The 20,433-nt window shown below is 37.4% G+C and overlaps 1 protein-coding gene across 6 annotated transcripts in view; it reads left to right on the top strand.

Annotated features, from left to right (window-relative positions):
- The window catches only part of PTPRM (protein tyrosine phosphatase receptor type M), a 445,383-nt gene that overhangs the window by 136,294 nt on the left and 288,656 nt on the right, over window positions 1-20,433 (top strand). For all 6 annotated transcript variants that reach the window (XM_053979855.1, XM_053979842.1, XM_053979831.1 and 3 more), the window contains exons 4-5: window positions 11,014-11,092; window positions 14,050-14,165. In XM_053979855.1, coding sequence (XP_053835830.1) covers window positions 11,014-11,092; window positions 14,050-14,165 — 195 coding nt within the window. The remainder of the gene's footprint in view (window positions 1-11,013; window positions 11,093-14,049; window positions 14,166-20,433) is intronic.

The following is a 20,433-nucleotide window of genomic DNA, read 5'->3' as shown; positions in this document are numbered from 1 at the left end:
GCTCCTTTATGTGGCTGCAGCATCTGATTTGTGAGGATGTCTCAAGTGAACTCAATCTGTCCTTTTCAAACCCTTTTTCTTTTAAGGAAAAAAAAAAAAAAACCTGAAGAACTTTCTGGAGACTTTCCCCTATGCTTGTTTCACCCACAGTGAAGCAGAAAGTCCTACTCAGAAATATGAGTTTGGAGGGCCAGGAACATTTTATTCTTAGAATGTGGGGTGCCTGGCAGTGCATGCAATACTTGAAGACCCAAAAGAGCACATTTATTCGTTTTTTTTTGCCTCTGATAGTGTGTTCCTGGGTTGGATAGCTGGTATTCACAGGGTCTGCCTTTGCATCCAGTGTACTACCTAAGAGTCCTAGGAATTGCTGCAACTGCGTTGTCAGGGCTTCCTGGAGAGTATTCAGGGAAAGCTTACGGACATCTCAGCAAACCTCATGATGTGGATCTTTTATAATTGTCTGCAGGCTTGATGAGGTGATACTCTCGTGCCTTTTTGAGAAGAACAGGCATGTTGGCAGAGCTGAGGTTCACTTCAGCTGTGTGGGAGAAGCTGTGTGCTACCTAACTGTCTGGAGCATAAGGCTATATCTTGATCATAAAGTCCAAACTTGGTTTAGTCATGCATCTCTCAGGGTGAAAGGGAAGTGTGTATTTTGTTGCCTGTCAGGGTTCAAGGAGTGTTTAGATGATGCTCTCTGTCATTTGGTTTGGTTTTAGGTAGTCCTGTGAGGAACAGGGAGTTGGTATCCATAATCTTTAAGTGTCTCTTCCAACTCAGGACATTCCCATGATTCTCTGACTTACATCAAGACCTCATGTTGCCAATTTGATGCCAGTGTTGAGAATGCCTTCCAGTGCTGCCAAAATGCCTTTCTATCTTCACTGAAATACTGAGGACCAGTCTGTGTTGTTAGCCTCAGTGGATGGTGGAAGAAGAGGATAGAGCATCCCACAGACAAATTTGTGGCTGACATTGTGTATAACTCAATGGTTTATAATGTGGAATTTACTGGAAGGTTTTGTGAACATGGTGGGTGGTTCAGGATTACTGAATACTGAGTAAATGTGTGACTGTGTCACTTCTACCAAAGTCTGAAATGTCCCCATCTGTATAGTGAATTAGAGGAGCTTCCAGTTTTCTGTCTTCTGAAAGGAGTCTGGTATTTGTGCAGCAGAACTGCTCTGGAATCAGCAGTCAATAAAAAAGAGGGTTGTGCTTCAAAGTCTCACTCTAGCTCTCAATCAAAAGGCTGATGTGAGCAGGGGAATTTTAGTACAAGGAGCCTTAACTCTGACTATTAATTTTAAGGTAAATTAACATGTTCTTAAAAATACACACAACCTCTGACAGTTTCAAATGTTATTAATAATAATAATCTGTGTCAGATTTCTGACAATATGATACATACGGTATTTGGCCATAGAAACAGAAGGATAACCTTTCCCATCCTCTTTTTCCTCAAGACCTGCCATCTGGACTGTTCACCCTTTCTTGTAGGTGAACCTTTACATGCTTGGATGGGGTACTGCAGTTTAGCAGATTACCACACATCAGCTGATGTATAATAGATTCCTGAGAATGTCTCTAATGGATTCCATGTGCTCTCCTTGCTGCTGGAAATGTTGACATTTTTTCATAATCTTGCTTTCACTGTGGAGTATAGTAGGTAATTTTCTTTGCATTTGCTGCATATAGTCTGAAATAGTACCTGGTTAGGTACTGCAATTTAGCTGATGTGCCAAAAGATCTTATGCTATGTTAATATCCATGGCAGAGCAGGGAATCAGTGTTAAATACTGTAGCTTCACTGGTTTCATTGTAAATAAGCTCATTTATTCTCGAGGAAGTGCTGTCACCATTTTAAGAGTTTACAGTTAATTGTCTTCGTTTTTGGTTGCCTCCATTCTCTCAGAGATCTGTGATGCAATTTCCTCACTTGAGTGCTGACATTTGCAATTTTTCATTGTTTCTGAACTCCTTTCATCAGTTTTCATGCTTTTTCTTGCTCACAGAGGGGAAGACAGGAAGTTAGTGGTATACGTGGATCTTGTGAGAATATGGCTCCAAGTTAGGTGACAGCTCAGGTGATTGCAGGAATAGTGGGGAAGGCACAGGGCTCACCTAATAGATATATAACATAGTACCAAGTCAGTTCCCTGAGCTGCTATTCATTGAGTTCGAAACTCCAGCCTCCTTTGGCACAAATGCATGTGTTCCACACAAACCCTCCAAAATGTACAAGACTTCCTCACAGTGATTTCCTGAGTTTGTCTGACCTTACTGAGCATAATTGAGAAAGGCCTCCTAAGAAGATTTTTAAGGAATGATGGAGCCCTTTTTAACTTTTCTTATACGAAGGTTGGTAGCTTCCTAATGAGTAATCTCCAAGAGAAGGGATGACATTAATAGGTGAAGAGACAAAGCAATGTAATTGTGTGATTGTCTTTGTTGTGTTTTAAATCACATCATCTGTGTAGCCATCCATATCTGTGAATGTTTTATAATTCCATTCCCTTAGCAAAACACCTGCAAGATGTCTAGATGCAAATGAAACCAAAATGTACTACAGAACTCTGAGAACAAATTATATATGATAACATTTCAGAGTTGTAATATTTATACAATTCAATATTTTTCAAACACAGTGTGTTGTGTCTGTTTTGCTGTTGAAAAATGTAGGCAAAATAGCTCCCAGTAAATGGTAGCTGACTGCAAATCAGATTATGTAGTATGGAGTGAATTTTAATCCAACTTCTAAAGATTTATTAGTTTAAACCATGTATTGTGAACATATACAATCAAAGTGTTCAAAAGATTTAATAATTAACAACAGTTTATTATTAGAGCACCAGTTGCCCCAGCTTGTAAATATTTTTCAGGTTGGGTTTCTATTTAGAATCAACTCATTAGAAGTACAGTCTTTGAACTAAATAATTAATTTCTTTTAATGTACCCTTTTCTTTTTGCCAGGTAGTTATTTGTGAATGTTGCGCCCCATGGGTAAGCTCTACTACATATATATCACAAATCACAATTTCAACCTGCATGTAACAACATTAATTGTTGATTACTTGCTGATTATTTAAATAGTCAAGCATTCAGACAATTAAGGATATATTTAATTCCATAATTAATGATCTTCTAAGTGCTACTGCCTAACATCTGCCATTGATTTTAGGGTATGTCTGCACTGCTGTCCAGTTAGTGATAACAGTGTGCTTGCAGTAACATGGGTTCAAGCTGCCAAACACCTTCTGAGTCCAAGATAATCAGCACAGCTTGTTCTTTTCTGCTGTGCCTGTTGGTCTCTGAGCTATTTGTTTCGAAGTAGCTGGTGTATTTCTGCAGGTACTGGTCTTATTTCTGTTTTATAAAATTGCTTTAGGAGTGCTCCCCTGAGGAAGCATTGCCTTCCTCTTTTTAACATTGTGCCCAGGAGAAATTGTTTGCTTTTCTGAGCTATTGTCTACTTGGTGCATCTTAAGCAAGAACATCAAGGAGTTTATTGTGCCTTTGGAGACAGCCTGCAAACAAAACAAAGCTTCACATAATTCCTGAGACCTTCGCCCTCCTCTTAACTTGATTAGAATTAGAATGTATATGGAAAAAGAGAATTGAACGTAGCATAGATTTTACTGGTAAATGGCAAGATTGTTTTTAGATTCTTGGGGAGCAGTCTCAGTGGGTTGAGAGGCTCTAAAATTGATGCATTGAGATACAAGTCATGAAAAGGCTCCTCATCTACTGAGGAGAGGGTGGTGGGGTTTTTTTGGCATATATTTTTATTTTCTTTAATGTTTTTATGTTTTTTCTCATTTGGATTTTTTAGCAGTAGTACAATCTGGTGATTTCAGGGTTGTTTTCCCTAGGTTAGTTAATGATTCTCAGACCAATTAGTCATATTTAAAATTAATTCTATATTTTAGAAGTGTTGCCATTTTGGAAGATCACAATATGCAAAAGCTACTACTGAGCAGAGTCTGGTGAGGGGATTGTATTCCCTGTTTCTAACCTTTCAAGCAAGCAATTTAGCACAGCACCACTGCAAGTCACACAACGTCCCCCTATCAGTTTTTATATTTTGAATTATTTGCTTTGTACTTTGCTGGAAATCAGTCATGGCAGCAGTGAACTGAAACAAATCTTGATTAAATAAAACAACAAATGCTGCAGATATAAAATCCAGAAATGTAATTGAAAGGATTAAAAATAGCTTCCAGTATAGTAACACAACTGTCTGTGCCACTGCATCATCTTTAAATGTAAAATCTTACGAAGCTGGAGTGAAAAAATGGGGTAAGAGCCTGGCAGTAATTCCTGATCCTTTTTAGTAAAGACACAAAGGAGTTACATGGTATCACTTCACAGAGATGAGATTTACCCTTCGCCACTCTGACACGTTCCCCTGTAAATTAGGAGTTTAGGGAATAAGAAGCAGCAGATCAAACCTAACTTCTAAAATCTGGACTTAAGCATACATTTGTTTCATAACCTGCTTTGTACATGTCTTGCTTGGAGTTTGGCTCATGCAATGTACTTAAATCTTCATCTAGGCCAGAGCATTAAGCTTCTTGTGCAGGAAAAGTCAGGCTCACATTCTCGTGTGTTGTGTGTGTTGCATTCAGTTGCACACATACAGTTCCTGAACTGTGCTTTGAACTCCAGAGAAACTTTGAAATGCATATTGCATTTTGAAAAACAACCCATGTCAGGCATCTTAAATAGCTCTTCTTCATTGACTTATGTGCTTTGGGAATAACTATTTTGAGAAAGATGCGCCAGGGCAAACCACATACCTAAATTTAAAAACCCCCAGCAGTCTAAAAATGGTCACAAGTATGGAGCCATGCATTTTTTGTCATAGACACAAGGCTCTGTTATTTGCTCCTGTCCCTTGTTCCTAAACCAGAAAAGCATTTGGGCCTTCAGTAGAGAAATACAAGATAGCAACTAGTTTAAAAACAGAAAGAGAATAATAAGACTTAAAAAGCCTTAATGTCAGCTGTTGCCCTACAACATGAAATAATTCACGCACACCTCTAAGACCAAAAGAGTAAAAGGAAGTTAACTTTATTTCTGACTTTGCAATAGATAGAATTCTAAAAGTCACAGTGGATTGGAGGATGAAATTGCTACCTCTCCAAACACACTGGTCAAACCAACAGTCCATCAATTCTCTTCTCCCACAAAAAAGAATGCAAAACAATCATTTACATGACAGTGTGTGAGAAATTCTAGTAGAAATATGTAAACATCAGAAGGTATAGAAAACTTTTAAAAGAACTTTAAAACTTCTAAAAGAACAGGGCAACAGTCAGGAGTTCAGTTTTCAGGCTGGCTTGCTTGTTTCTTTGTGGTTTTGGATTGGCAGCAGCCACCAAAATGTTGTTCCATGTGCTTGAGTGCAGGTGTGAGTGCCACGTGGTAGTCATGTAGCAGTGAGAGGTGGGGAGGGAAATGGCATGAAGAGAATTCCCAGCCAAGGAGGCCTGAACACAATTTAGGCAGCCCACGTCAGTAAGCTGTGATGGACCTCTGCGGGGCCTGGGAAGGACCAGGTCAGGAACCTCCCTTCACACAGCTTTGATGAGAAAGCAGTTGCTGCTGTTGTGAAAGGCAGGTAGACCTAGGATGAGTCAGAAAGGGGGGAAGAATTCAACGCACAGGGTACAAGCCAATTTTCTGGAGAGAACCTGTTCCCAGTGCCTTGTACAGTACAGTCAGAGAAAGGTGCTCTGTGCAGTAAAACAAAGCAGGCAGAGAGGAGAGTGCAGTGTGCGATGCAGCACTGCCTGCTGACTGGGGATGCAGGGGGGTAGGATTGCAGCCTGAGCTTAAGCAGCTTTCTTAGTACTCCTTTTTTGTTTTTACAAAGTGCTATTTTTAAGTTGTGTGAAGGACAGTGTTTATATTAGGTACAATCCACCTTTTGACTGAAAGTGTTGTAATTTTGCAGCAACAAAGGCAGGAATTTACAGAGTGAGGTTGTGTGGCAACAAAACCTGTTTATTTCTATTGTTATTTGGAACAAACGAGTTATCTTGAGTCGCACATTTTCAGCAGTAAGCATTTATGTTGGTGAGCAGACCCCCTTTCTTTGTTCGTATGTAGCAAGGGGAAGTGGCAGGAATGAGAAGCTAATTTTGCTCTTCAGTGAAGCAGGGAGGATCAGGGACAGTGCAGTGCTAAGCTGCTTCCCTGGTTCCTGTTTGGCAAGCCTGCTGCAGGGAGAATGGTGTAAAACAGCTCTCAGGGCAGCGTTCAGCAGTTTTTCCTGAGCAAATGAATTCTGTGTTTTAACCAGTTGTTTCCGGACTGATAAGGTGGCGGAATAATAGGCAAAAAATCCAAGGGCCACCCAGTCTGACGTTGCTGGACTGTTTTCTCTGTTTTGACTGGAGTCTTTTGTATTGCCTGCAGGTGTTGCATCAGCCATGAGAAAAAGCAAAGTTTGGAGGTGGCAGTAAAAAAGCTAGTGCTTGCAGGCGAAACTACTTTTGAAATGGAAAATTATGGAGAAAATTGGACGTGAAATAAGTTTCTAGGTTTCATTTCTAATGAATTTACTAGGAAAACTGATCCAGATTTGTGAAGAGTCTTGACATCCCTATTGTAAGGTTTTCAAGGCTACCAGAAGTGTTTCTCAGGTCTCTCTGTCACAGTGTGTAGCACTCTTACCAGGACTTTCCAAAACCTGTAATGCATAGGATCAAATTACTTTTTTAATTTAAAAGGGGAAAATGCTTAGTTATCAGATATTTGAGTCCGTAATCTTCATTCATCAATTCAAATAAAACAAAATACTGAATTTGTATACAGCAATGGATGGTATTTTACAGCCTGTAAACAGAAGAGGGATTATATTACTACGCTTGGAATAAACTGTCACGTTCATACAATCATAGAATGATTTATGTTGGAAGGGACCTTAAAGATCATCTAGCTGCAAACTCCTGCTGTGGCTGGGACACCTTCTGTAAAACCAGATTTCTCAAAGCCCCTCCATCCTATCTTTGAACATGTCCAGGGGTGGGGCTCAGCTTCTCTGGGAACCTGTGCCATTGTTTCACTACCCTCCCAGTAAAGGTTTTCTTACTAATATCTAATCTAAATCTGTTCTCTTTCAGTTCAAAGCCATTGCCCCTTGTCATATCACTATGTGCCCTTGTGAAAAGTCCCTTTCCAGCTCTCCTTTAAGTCCCTTTTAGGTACTGAAAGGCCCTGGAAAGATCTCCAGTATGTATATGTGGTTATAGTACACCTGTAATGTGGTATCCCATAATGTGACAAAGTTGGATGGAGCTCTGAACAGTCTGGTCTAGTGAAAGGTGTCCCTGCCCATGACAAAGATGGCCTTTAAGGTCCCTTCCAATCCAAACCATTCTGTGATCCTGTGATCCCTGGAGCCTTTTCTTCTTCAGGCTAAATGACCTCAACTGTCTAAGCCTCTTCATAGAGGAGGTGCTCCACCCCTCTAACCATCTTCGTGGCCCTTCTCTGAACTTCCTTCAACAGGGTTTGTGCCCTTCTTGGGGGCCCCAGAGCTGGATGCAGTACCTCAGGTGGGGTCTCACTGAAATGGAGTAGAGAGGGAAAAATCACTTGCCTTGACCTTTTGGCCATACCTGTTTTGATCCAGCCCAGGATGCAGGTGGCCTTCTGGGCTACAAGTGCATGTGGCTGGGTCGTTTTGACCTTCTCATCCAGCAACACCCTCAGGTCCTTCTCCTCAGGTCTGCTGTCATTCCATTCTGACCAGTCTGTATTTGTGCATATTTTTTCCTTCTATATATGAATCAGTATTTCTCTTTGACAATGGTATGTCACTACTGGCTTTACTGCCTCTTTCTATTTACTAAAAATGGCATATTCCATGTCAGAAGAGACTAAAAGTTACAGTCATTAAAGTTGATACCAATTTGACTATTGCTTCTAATGGAAGCACAACTAAACTGACAGTATTTCAATTTATAATTCTTTGGAACTTACTCTCTTTATGTCAATAATTGTAATTCAGTTGTATGTCCAACTGGCATTTTCTTGATACGCTGCCTGGCTTTTTTGTGGAATGACATTTTTGGTATTTTGTTTAGAGATACAGCAGGGTATTTTTGATCAGTTGTTGAGTTTTTCTCTGCTGTTATCATTGACAGTTCTGATTCAGTTGTTTCAAGGTTCTAGTTTCTGTGTATGAACTGAAGGAATAGGAATCCACAAGCTTTTATGGCTGTGAGTAGATTACAATACTGAGGTACTTAAAGCCTCTCAGAGAACCTGGAGCTAAGCTCCTGTTATGAATTATAGAAATTATTTTGTGATCTACTGAGGTATTGCAAATGTTTTCATTTCTAAAGCTCAGGTTATTGGTCTTGCTGTAAGTCAGGTGGTTCTTTAGAAAAGACATTCCTATGCAGCATTTAAAAAAATAGTTAAGTCCCTATTGTCTGGCAGTAACATTACTAGCAGAAAACTTCTGACTGGTTTGGCTGGCTGCTCCACAGGTGTGTATGTGCCAGTTCCTCAGGATATTTTCAGAATTTAGCATGTCTGAAAGCTGAGAACCTGAAGAAAAAAAAATACTTTACTCTGCAGTGATGCAGTCATGGATCAGGTAGGCCTTTCAGATGGCTTTGTGCAGCTGCTCTTATGCTAAGTGTTCCATAAGAAAGAAAGGGTTGATTTTTTTTTTTTTAAGATTATATTTCAGTAAAACCCAGAAAGTTAGTTGTTAATGTATTTTTCTTCTTAACAGAGAAAGCTCAAAGCCACCGGGGAATACAAGAAACAAATAAGTAACTGTCCCCAGCCCTCTGTGATTTTAGAGGCAGGTCTTTGCATGCACACCTAGATTCAGTTGTCTCAGGGACTTACTTTGTTGCAGCACATTTCCCTGGGAAACATTTCCATCGTTTCTGAGACCTGGTTGTCTACTCCCTGTACTCCCCTACTGTGCTGTAATGTCCCTGCCTCAACTGCAGGTTTCTGGGTTCTCATACCCTGTGGTCTTTTGAATAGGCTCGGTAGCTCTTCAGGAGATGGAGCAGTCTCTGCCTTTTTTCAAGGGCCTCAGCATAATTACTTTTTTTTCAGAGATTGTAACACAAATGAAGAACATGCAATTTGTCATATTTCTTAATAGAGATAAATGCTTTCTCTTCTTACAAAGTTCAGTGAATGAAAACAGGAGCTGCATTCTTGGGTCTTGCACTGCTGTTAAAACTTCAGGTTACTTAGTGCACAACACCTCTCTATTTCCCTTTCAAGGCTTTTAAGATGAGGGTAATAATCATGGTTAGAAAAGTTATTTCAGGTCTCTGAATGCAGGTTATTCTTTGAGTCTTTGCTCTTTCTCTTCTTTAAGAACTTCTTCCCAAGGAGCAATTCCATCAGGAGTTTTTCTTCTTTTTAGGAAAGTGATCCTTTGAAATTTTGAATGGTGTTGCTCTGGATGTTCTATTAAATGCTGGGACCCAAATCCATACCCTGTTCAGCCTGTTGCTGTGGATCAATAATACCAACTTTAAGAGTCAGTAGGGTGCCATCTGGCATTTAGAAAGCCAACTCAGCAACCCTTTTCTTGCAGAACTTGTTTCTGAAAAATTTCTTTGGTGGCATTTGGACTTTGCTCATTGACATCTTGTGGTTTTTTCTTGCTGCATGATTCATGTAGTGGCAACACCGGTGCTTTAGGTTGAAATTTTGTGTAGATGAGAGGCACAATTAGAATGAATCAAGTATTATTTTCCTTTTCAGCCATGTGGATTTAAGGCCATGTTTACAGCAATTTTATTCCAGTGAGACTGGGAGGGAGAAATGGACAGAGGTTACGAAGAAGAAATCTGGGAGAGAACAGCAGGTCGGTGTCCATAGGTAGAGCAATGAAAAACAAGGGAGAAGGCAGAGGCAGAAGGGCATGAAAGGTTTTCTCACTGCAAGGTTTGTTTAAAATTAGAATTGGTGTTCTGAGAGTGTTTATTCAACATCAGGAAATTGTGATATATTATGGAGCTGTATGTTATCCTCATAACATATTTTATTTTGTATCATTCAGTAAGGGATATGGTCTATAGTGTGTGCATCTATTCCAAGGTTAAGAACAGCATATGTGCGAAAAATGGTTTCTAAACTTCAGCTTCCTCAGGGTGGTTCCAGAGATGAGTTACAAAAACCAATTACAGTTAACTTCCTGAGAAAAGTAAAGTACTAAAAAAAAATAAATCACAACCTGGATTTTAGCATGAACTTCTTGAGCATTGGTGTGGAAATGTACCTGCTAACATTACTGGCATATTTTCTCCTATTCCATATAAACATTATTGGGATGTTCAAACTAAGGCTGACAAACTTAGGAGAGGTTTACTTTAGAGTGTACTCAGTTCAAACGATGAGAATGGTCCATTTATTTTGTGACCTATTTATAGCCATTAAACAAACCGTGGCAAATGGATCTGCTTTGCTTAATTCACTGCAATCGGTGGAAGATTAAAACCACACAAAATAAATTCCTGAAAATAGGTATGTTTGAGTCTGATACCCTGCAAATCTCTGTATACTACAAAATTGTAATTTTTAAAATAAAAGCTGTTCATTCTGCAAGACAAGGAGATGAAAATAAAATATTGCTCTTAATACTTAAGGCGTTTATTAGTTAACTACTTTGGTCTGCCAACTACTTTGGTCTGCCAAAGTAGTTATCTAAAAAATGACCAGCTGGGGAGATTTTTTATTTCTGCTGTGAGCTCTAGATGATCCTGCTTGCAAATCTCCAAAAATGATGTAAACATGAAAAAATGTAATTTAAGGTCTGGTTAATTTTAATGATAAGAACAGCACATTTTGAGGGTTTTATGATGGTGTTTTGTTTGCCATAACACATATAACATATGAAAGAGTTTATGTACTTTTACATAACATATTGAAAGAGTTGATGTACTTTTCCATGACAAACTATTTTTATATTCCCTGTTGTCCAAAGATGCTAACTGAAATTCTCTTCCTGCTTCTCAGGTTGTTTTCGAAGTGGTTACTTCAGGTCACTCTGGATATGTGGCTATTGATGAAGTGAAAGTTCTAGGACATCCATGTAGTAAGTACCTATCTTGTGTTGTAAAGCCAGATCCTCTAAAATAAATGTGCTACTATGCTTTGAAAAATGTGGAGCAAAAGACAAGGAAAATGTCAGGAAACAATGTCACTGCCAAAGGTACAGTCTGAATATATATATGAAGTGTTGCTAAACATGGCATCATTGCACCTTATTGTCTTTAAAGACATCTCTGCTATGTCCATCTTGTGTACAGCACTTAGAATGAGTCCCAAACCCAAACTGGGCGATATGGCAACTCCTTTAGAAAAAAAATCACCAAATCATCATGATTCTGTGATTCTAAGATTTGTTGATGAGGTTTCTGTCTGCATCAAAAATTCAGTGCAGCCACAAGCTAAGACATTAGATAAACAACACAACAGCTGACTGTATAAAATTATTTTTTCCAAGGCTTAGAAGGAAGAAAACTCAGCTGGCTGAGGAGTGAAGCTTTGCTAAACAAGGTTACTCAGGGTAGTTCCCAAGGTTCATGGCTCAGTTTCTGCACTGTTTTGCTTCTTTATGTTTCAGATATATTTCTTTATCTCATTGTTAAGGATATGTAATACTTAATTATCCTGAATTGTCAAGTCAGACCTTGAAAAATAAAGCTTTAATGTGGTAATCTAGATATAATTAAATAGACTACTTATATAAAACATTACTTCACATGTATGCTGTTTGTTAAATAAGATGTATTAAGATCATACATAGAATAGTAGACCAAATGACTGAGAGGGGAAGAAGACACCAACTTCTGTGTTAATTGTTCCTCTTATACCATATTGTACTTGCATGCATTTGTTGTGGCTTTTAAGAAAGAGCTGTGATTCCAAATAAAAAGTGCTCTATCAGTTAGTATCAAAGCACCTCATAAAAATGGTTTTAGAGTTAATGGCAGGAAGACACACATATTTCTTCAAATGGAGAGACAGTTATGCAGAATCAGCAGCTGTTATTTCTGAGTCACTTATTTCTAATAAATGCTGCAGGCTCTCATGTTGTTAGAAAGTATAGGTGCTTCTGCATTTTGAATTTATATCTTTGGTTCAGGCAGGATAAGTCTGAAGCAGCATTTCAGCAGCTTACTAATTTTTTTATACAGATCTTGAGAGGTTTGATGTTTGTGTATGTACCAGTCAATTCCCAAAACCTGCAAATAATTCTTGTTAGTGTGGAGACTAAGTTATAGCCCATAGCATGTAGAATTCTAACATAACAGTACTGAAATGCAAAAGCTTTAATGAAAAGTTCTTTGATGAAGTAATTAAAATGTTAGAAATTAAGACATCAAACCAGTTAAATTGTCTAAAGAAAATTGAAAAAGTGTGAAAATTGAAGTAAAACTACTCTGTGTCTAAAACTTTGTAAAGCTCATGATGATATTCTTTCTGTACATTCCCAGAAAAATGGTTCTGGAATTATTAACTCTTTAAGCAAAACAGAAATGGGAGAAATATTTGATAGGCAGTTGCCTGGGTAGTACAAAGACCAAGCAGAAGACAGATTGTAGGCACATAGAAATTAAAGGAATGGGTTGTGATAGATGTTTTTGTGTGTATGTGTGTTTCTTTTTAAAGCCCGGTGCTCTTCTCCACTTAGGCTGCACTTGGTAATTCAGAAAAGCTAGTTTTTTAGAGTTTAAGAAGACCAAGGAAACAGTAAAATTAAAGGGGGTAAAAACAGGTTTAAAAAAAAAAAATTACAGGTGAGAAATGGGGAACATACTGAAGAATTTTACTGGATATTCTGACATTAATAGTTTTATAGGCAAAGAAGTGGAAAATTTTGGCCTAAACTCTGTCTGCCCTAATTGGGAAATGTTTTAAGACAAAAAAGGCTGTATGTGTAATAAATTGCTGTAAGGATAGTTGCAAAAATATTTTATCCCATATTTAGATACTAATTGGAGCTATTTTTTTCCATCTCCTCCTTCTTATGCTGTCTTGCACTGGACATTTAGCAACTTTTTAGTGAAGCTAGCCATTTATAAATTTCTTAAAAATGCAATTTCTCCCAGTAATAAGGGTTTTTAAGAAAATATCATCCACACTTTAAATGATTGCAATGCTCTGCTAGAAAATAGATGTTTAGTTTGCCAGTCTACTGCTAGTACTAAGATTTTCATGTTGAAAAGCAATATTCAAAGCCTGGTTTATCTATTAGTATAGACAGTGCAAGAAATCTGCTTGGCTGCAATAGGGTTTGAGTAGGTTGGGGAATACTATGCTTTAAATGATAGGTTTCTGTATAAAATATCTATATTTTTCTATATTTCATGTTTGACTCTTTTTAGTAAAACAAAAATACACACACTTTTTTACTTCAGCAGATATAATTCTGGTTTGAATATTAGTTTCAGCTTGCTTGTAGGTATGTTGCTTTAGTTTTTACTGAGATTATTTTATCTTTCTAAATGAAAAATAAGCATTGATATGGAGAATACGTGTTCTGTTTTGGGTTTTTTCTGCAGTGCTGATGAAAGGTAGTGTGTTTAAAGAGCACAGCTGGAGTTGATGAGGAGGGTTGTTACTATTGTACCTGTTTGGTGGGCTGCATTTCTAAAGGATCTCTTCTATAGACAGTGTACTTAGTTAAGAAGAAAAACCTGTTCCTCTGATAACATCATTTCTTTTCTTACTGGCTTGTCTGGTTGGTAGTGCAAGCACCTAATAGGTTTGTCTTCAAAACATTTTTCATTTCCAATATGATCTTTTTAAATAGATTGTTATTTCAAGAGGGATGCTGAGCTAAGATAGTTTACAAAGCAGGAACAATTACACAGCACCTTTCTATTCTGCTCTTTCCAAGGCATGGAAGTAAACCAACCTAGAATCTAATGTGTAGTAAGTGAGTTGAGCCTTTTAAAGCAGAACTATTTAATTTCCTTGGTATATTTTTTTTATAGCCAGTACTTTGGTCTTGCATAATTTTAATGCTTGTATCTTTTCCAACAGCAAAAACTCCCCATTTCTTGCGTCTTCAGAGTGTGGAAGTCAATGCAGGACAGTTTGCTACTTTTCAGTGCACTGCCTATGGTGGAACAGACTCAGGTGACAGACTCTGGTTACAGGTAATTTCTTTTTTTCCTAATATATTGGTATCTGGAGAGAGGAGAGAGAGTCTGAAAGAAATGTAAAACATGAAAAATTATGAGCTCTCAATTTCATCAATATTTGATTTTATAATGCCTTTGAACTGCTCCATGGTAGGTATTCTTTTGTATAAAGTGCTACTGGGAGATTTTCTTGCCTTGTTTCAGTGGAATGACTTACTGAAAATAAAGGTACTGTTTTCCTTACATCTGACAATCATGAGTAAAGGTTAAATCCCCAAGGAAGAACAGATTACTTTCTTATAATGTCTATGCTGGCTAACTACAGTATTATGCATAATGATTTTCTTGGCTTACCTCTGTCTCTGTTTAGTATTTTCAGCTAAAATTCCATTCTTACAGTTTAGGTGTAGAGAAGACTGTGTATAACAGTCAAATCTGACCTTCTGTATCTTAAAGCCAAAGAATCTTACTTATATTCAGTGAGTCCATTGTTTTTTACTGAATCACTAATGTAGCTTCTAGATGGGTGTCAGATCTTGATTTAAAGTCTGTCTCCAAACAATTTTCTTTCAGTAAAGATAGTGTTCCCTTACTCATATGTGTAGCCTTGTATCAAAAACATGCTTTTTTGTTTGATCTTTTTTAATAATGGAGGTGCAAGTTCAATGGCTGTCTTGCTGCCGTTAGTACACAGTTGTTCCCTGCAGCAAGCAATAGTGAGTGTTTGGACTTAGCATTAGGAATACAGCAGCGTCCAGATTGCAGTGATTTCCATCCATAAAAACCAGCATGCCAGATCTGAGACTTTTTTCTGTTAGAAGGAAGTAAGGACAATCAAAATAAGTGAAACAATATCTGAGAAGTTCAGTCTGTTGAAGCTACAGTAAGTGGAGAAAGAGGGATAGGTGAAATTGGCAGTGGTAACAGGTGGGACTTAGAAATTAAATTCTCTATTTATGCTTTTAAACAATTCCAGGCTTTTACTACAGTTAACCTTTTCCACTGCATTTGGATTTTGTAAATTATTTAAGTGTGTCAGGTTAAACAACTGAGTAGTTACAAAAAAACCTAGCACAAAAAAAAAATTAAAATCACTTGAAAAGCAAAGCCTCATATTTATCTGTATATGAATGATGAATTGTTCTGTCTGTTCAGAAAGAGCCTGATCAAATACATTGAAGGCAATGAAGATCTCCTTTGGTTTTATTTGGGTTTACATGGATATTTCCAGCCTCTTGCTGATACAAGGCTGATATTTTTCTAGTGCTCCAGCACCTTAAAGACAATATTCACTGTTGAATTGGTAAATTAGACTCGTGTCTTTCTGAAACCACCAAGATTTTTTTGAAAGAATTACTTTTCTAGTCATGAAAGGGTTTAGCATGTTGGGGAAAATAATGGGTTGCTATTTCATCAGTTATATCCTTTCTAGAACCTTTGAACTTTGACGTAATGCTCTACTGTAAATCTGAAGGTAGAATTCAATATCAAGAGATCCTCATTCCATTCAGTTTTTCCAAACTGAAATGACAGTACCATTTCACCTTTAATTTTTTTCACAGAATTTAGGACACACATAATTCTTCAGCAGAATGTTATTTCTTTATTGTAGAAATTACATACCCTTCTAGACTTTATGAAATACAAAACTATTTTATTAACAGCATAGCAGTTCCAAAATATCTGAGCTTAATTGAGTTGATTCCTTGTTTATACATGATTATGAGATTTTATTTTTCTATATGAACGATAAAAAAGTAGTGACAGACAGACTTTTAAAGGAATTCTATCTTCCTACAGGACCACTGTTTATTTATTCTGCCTGTACAACTATAGGTCCCCCTGGTAATTAGCCTAAGGTTCTGCAAATTCCAGGTGTGCCTTTGCATAAGAATGTTTTAGAAGTTGACAGGATCTCCTGGATAGCTTGGATTTATTTTTGCACTTGTTTGCCGGTTTCCACAGATGTCTGCTGCAACTTACAGTAAGACTGATCAAACAGCTCCATGTGTGAGATGCTGCAAAGCCAGGCTATGAGAGAACAGTTCCATACAGGATCAGCTGTATTTTAGCACACTAGGTCATTACTGGGTAACAGATCGCCAGCCCTTGCAGGCATCCATTCATCACCTGACTCTCTGGTTTTGGGATTTGATGTTGAGGAATTTTGTATATGCCTGTGTATGACATCTCATGACACTGCTGCAGGACTATGAGTGCAGTGCAGCTATCAGTAACAGCTGTCAGAAAACAGGGAAACGTGGCATCTTCTACATCATGTGTCTGGTTAAATGGACAATGATGATCCTTGCATTCCCAGTAGCACTAAACCAAATATTCAACTACAAAACATCTTAATAAAAGGCATTCTTATATACACTACAGCCAGAATAAAATTAACACCATTCCCTGGGAACATTTATACTAGCATTCAGGTAAGAGGGGTTCAGGCTTTAGTGGTGCTGCAAACAAATCATGCAATTTCCATTATATGCTTAGTTTGTTCACCACTAAGACTAGCCTTTTCGACTATCCTTCTGGTGGTCTGTTTCATTACACCTAAAAAACCTTAAGGGTACATAATAGCAAATAAATAAATAAATACAGTTGAGTGATATTATCAGGGGCTTTTCAGCATTTCTGCCAGGAGACCTAATCTGTTTGGATTTGACAATTTCAGAACACTGTGAGATAATTTGCTCCCAAATGATTTCCAGTACCTGTCATTTTTTTTCAGATTCACATTGTTAGTCTGAAGTGCAGGTGAATTGCCGGGATGAAATCACAAACCCACTGAATCCAGTGACATTTCTGCAGTTTCCAGTAGTGGCAGGATTTCACTACTGTACTTCTGCCTCGTTTATTTAGTACTTCTCTCCTTCTATGCAACAGAGTTCAAGTTTAGAGGTACACATTTATCTGACGAACAAATTCTTTATTTTTTACAGTCTGCTGGACTGTGAGGGCTATATGTTCTTTAAAACAAATAAATAGTTGAGAGTTGGTTCGTTATTTTAGTCTCCATATCTTTCCTAAGTACTTGTTGGAAACAGCTTACATGTTCTAAGTCCAATAATGCCCAGGCCTTGAAGCAATCCTAAGTGAAATCCATAAATCATACTTTACTTCCCTCACTTTTTCTTTTTCCTCTTTTCAATTCTTTCCCAGTCTTATTCCCTATGGAACATGAAGTCTCTTAATTTATGGAGTATTGTAGAACTTTTTGCAATTGAAAGGGCCTTGAGGGAATCACAATTCATATGTTAGCTGCCCAGATTAGACCACTGAGGCATGAAATTCGTTTCATGATGCTGTGATCAGTATTTACTCTTTTGGGAAAGGGAAGACAGAAAGCTGTTTACCTACTGCATAGTGCAGAACATTTTTCCTCATTCCACTAGGCAGCCATACTCCCTAGTTCATGAGCTATGATCACAAGCTTGTCAGATAATCTGACAGCAAATTGTGGGTATTTTCAGTGATACCGTTTCAGGTTAAATTCAAATGAAAGGACTTGAGAAAACCACATACTATCATAAAAGTTTGTTTTTGTCATTGTAATGAGTGTCTGTTAATAAGGTCATTGGTAGATTGTATGTTCATGAATTCACATCTCCACCAGCTTATGTTCTTAATGTAAACATACCTTAAAAATAAATCTGAATTTCTACAATTAAAAAATCTGTCTAATCTGCTTGCATTTTCTTTTTCACATCTGTGAACAACACAGGTTATTACCAGTATGGGATGACTCTTTCTCTCCCATTGAATGGTTGAGCAAAAATGTCATTCCTGTGCTCCCCCTGTTGGAAGGAAATTAACAGGTGCAACACTGAACCATTAATGGTCAAATGAAAGCAGCTGAGACAGTCTTCTTAAAAGCCTGTTAGTGTCCAGTAAATTGGCATAGGAAACACAAATCTGAATTATAGGAGAGGGGGCACAGAATTCCTTTTAGGAAGTAACCTGCTTTTGGTGCAGTGTATTGGCTTGCAATGAATTGGCTTGGTTTTCCTTAGCTTCTTAAGCCTGTCTCCATCTCTTCATTCTCCCATCCTCATCTGCTGCTCCTCATTATTTGCAGTGGGTTCATTCAGTTGCTTCTATGTGCTGCTTATTCTTAGAGTGAACTACAGTATTATTTACAGGAAAATGCTGTCAAATCATACTCAAATATAATGAAATTCCATTTTAATATCAAATACAATCTTTTGGTATTGCAATTGCATTTTTCAGACATATGCTCTGACTCAGTGTGAGTAGCCTTTCTTGAGAGAGGTTCCTCAAAGAGTGGAAAGCTATAGCTGATGAAAAAGACAGGTCATCACTTCACTGCAGTAATTTATTTTTCCTGGCTTTATTCTAAAACACAGTTGAAATGTAAATAGTTACTTTAAAATACAATTCTCAGACACGTAAATTGTATTGCAGAAATAGGGAACTAAAAGTAGAAATTTGTTCCAGGTGAGCAGATAACAATAGGATCTCAGGATATGTCTGACAGCTGTAGTAAGCAGCATCATCAGATTTACCAGTAGAAAGAGACTAATGGATGTGTTTTGATAAAAGGGGAGAGGGTGAAATCTTTCATACCTTGGTTTATGCATGCAGGATGTGTACTACTTCATTTGCAGCCAAGAAACTAAGAACAGTATCACTTTAATGGCCAATCTCTCTTCTACCTTAGGTAAATCGTTTATTTCCTGGATTTGGCTTTTCTTTTTGTCTTTCTTGAAAGTTGTCTTTCACCTTATTCGGTGTATTTTTTTTCTGTATCCTCAGTAATCTTTGGCTGAAGGTGTGAAGACTATGAAAGATTTTATTCATCTATATACAAAACTACCTGTATGCATTATTTATTACTTTTTCAAAGGAAGAGATATAGTCCTGTGTCAGAGGGAGTTCTGGAAAGCAAATTGTTTTCCTCAGGAATACAAACATACCCAAATGACAGATATCAAAATCATCCTTGTAAGAATGTAGAACAAGTGAAATTACTCTTTGCAGATGATGAAAATCAAATAGATTTATAGGATATACAAAATTGTGTTTGTGTGTGCATGTGCTTGTTTATGTAAATTGCATACAGTAACCCAGAAGGTGAATGAAGTTCTGGACTTCCATAAGATTTTTTTGTTGTTGAGACTTTCCCATAATTATAATTTTCGCTGCCAAGTTTTGAAGCACTTGAGGAAAAAAATGTTTTGGCCATTTTGATAATGAAGCAGTAATTTAACTGTTATATCATACGTGTGTCTTATATCTTGGTAACACAAACAGGTAGAACTATTAAGGTAAACTGTACAATGAGATAGGCCTAAAGATGTTCTTTTGAATATTAAAGTATTTGCTGTTTGATGAGTAGGTGCATTTGTGTACCACAGGCGTGCACAAGACCATTTTTCCACCTGCTCATGAATATCTCCGTCTTCTAAGACTGATCAAACTGCCTTGTGCACTGCAAATTGTCTAGAGTCCATTGCCTTGAGAAGAGCTTTAATGACATCAGTCAGCAAAAGATTTTGCCAAGATTGCATGCATCCTGAAGCATGTGCATCCTGATATGTTTTTAGTAGATGATGATTTTACTCTTAGAAGAACAATTAATGTCCTATAGAAAGATACACTATACATTACATTACTGCATAGGTGAAAGTTAAATCTTTATTATTTTGTAAATTCTGGTGATTATTTAATATTATTTCCAGATTTTGGAATGTTAATTTGTGTCCCCTTCGCCACTCATGTATATATTTAGTGCTTTTTTTACAGTATATATTCTGTATTTTCTATTAATTGTCATTAATTAGTTTTAGGGTTTTTTCAGTAATTGCACAGTAATCTTACCATATGGCAGAAGAATGGCTATGAAGAAGAGAGTGTAGGAGGCTTGTGATATGTATTGTGTTTGTGTTAGCCAGCATCTAAGGAGCTGTGATCTTTGGTGAAACCTTTTCCATTATCTGCCTTACATGTGAATTATCTGATGCATATAATACACTTTTTTACATTTTTTATTCTTGTCTGAATATAGATTTTACTAATGCTTCTCTGATGCTAAGATTTCTCTTACTGTATCTTTAATATTTAGTGATACCAGAGACTAGGAGAAATTAATTAATTGTGGACTGTTAATGATAAATCCCAGTGAACATAAGCAAGAAGCAAAATGTCATCTTGAAATTGATCTATCTGTGAAGTGTTTTGACTTTGGTGAGGTTTTGGAGGTGGCAGAAACCTTTGAGTCTAGTGATGTAATTAATAAGCTGTATGCAGCTGAATG

This window comes from Vidua macroura, chromosome 1 (genome assembly GCF_024509145.1).
Source record: "Vidua macroura isolate BioBank_ID:100142 chromosome 1, ASM2450914v1, whole genome shotgun sequence".
NCBI classification, from domain to species: domain Eukaryota; kingdom Metazoa; phylum Chordata; class Aves; order Passeriformes; family Viduidae; genus Vidua; species Vidua macroura.
This window is presented reverse-complemented; position numbering and strand designations above follow the sequence as displayed.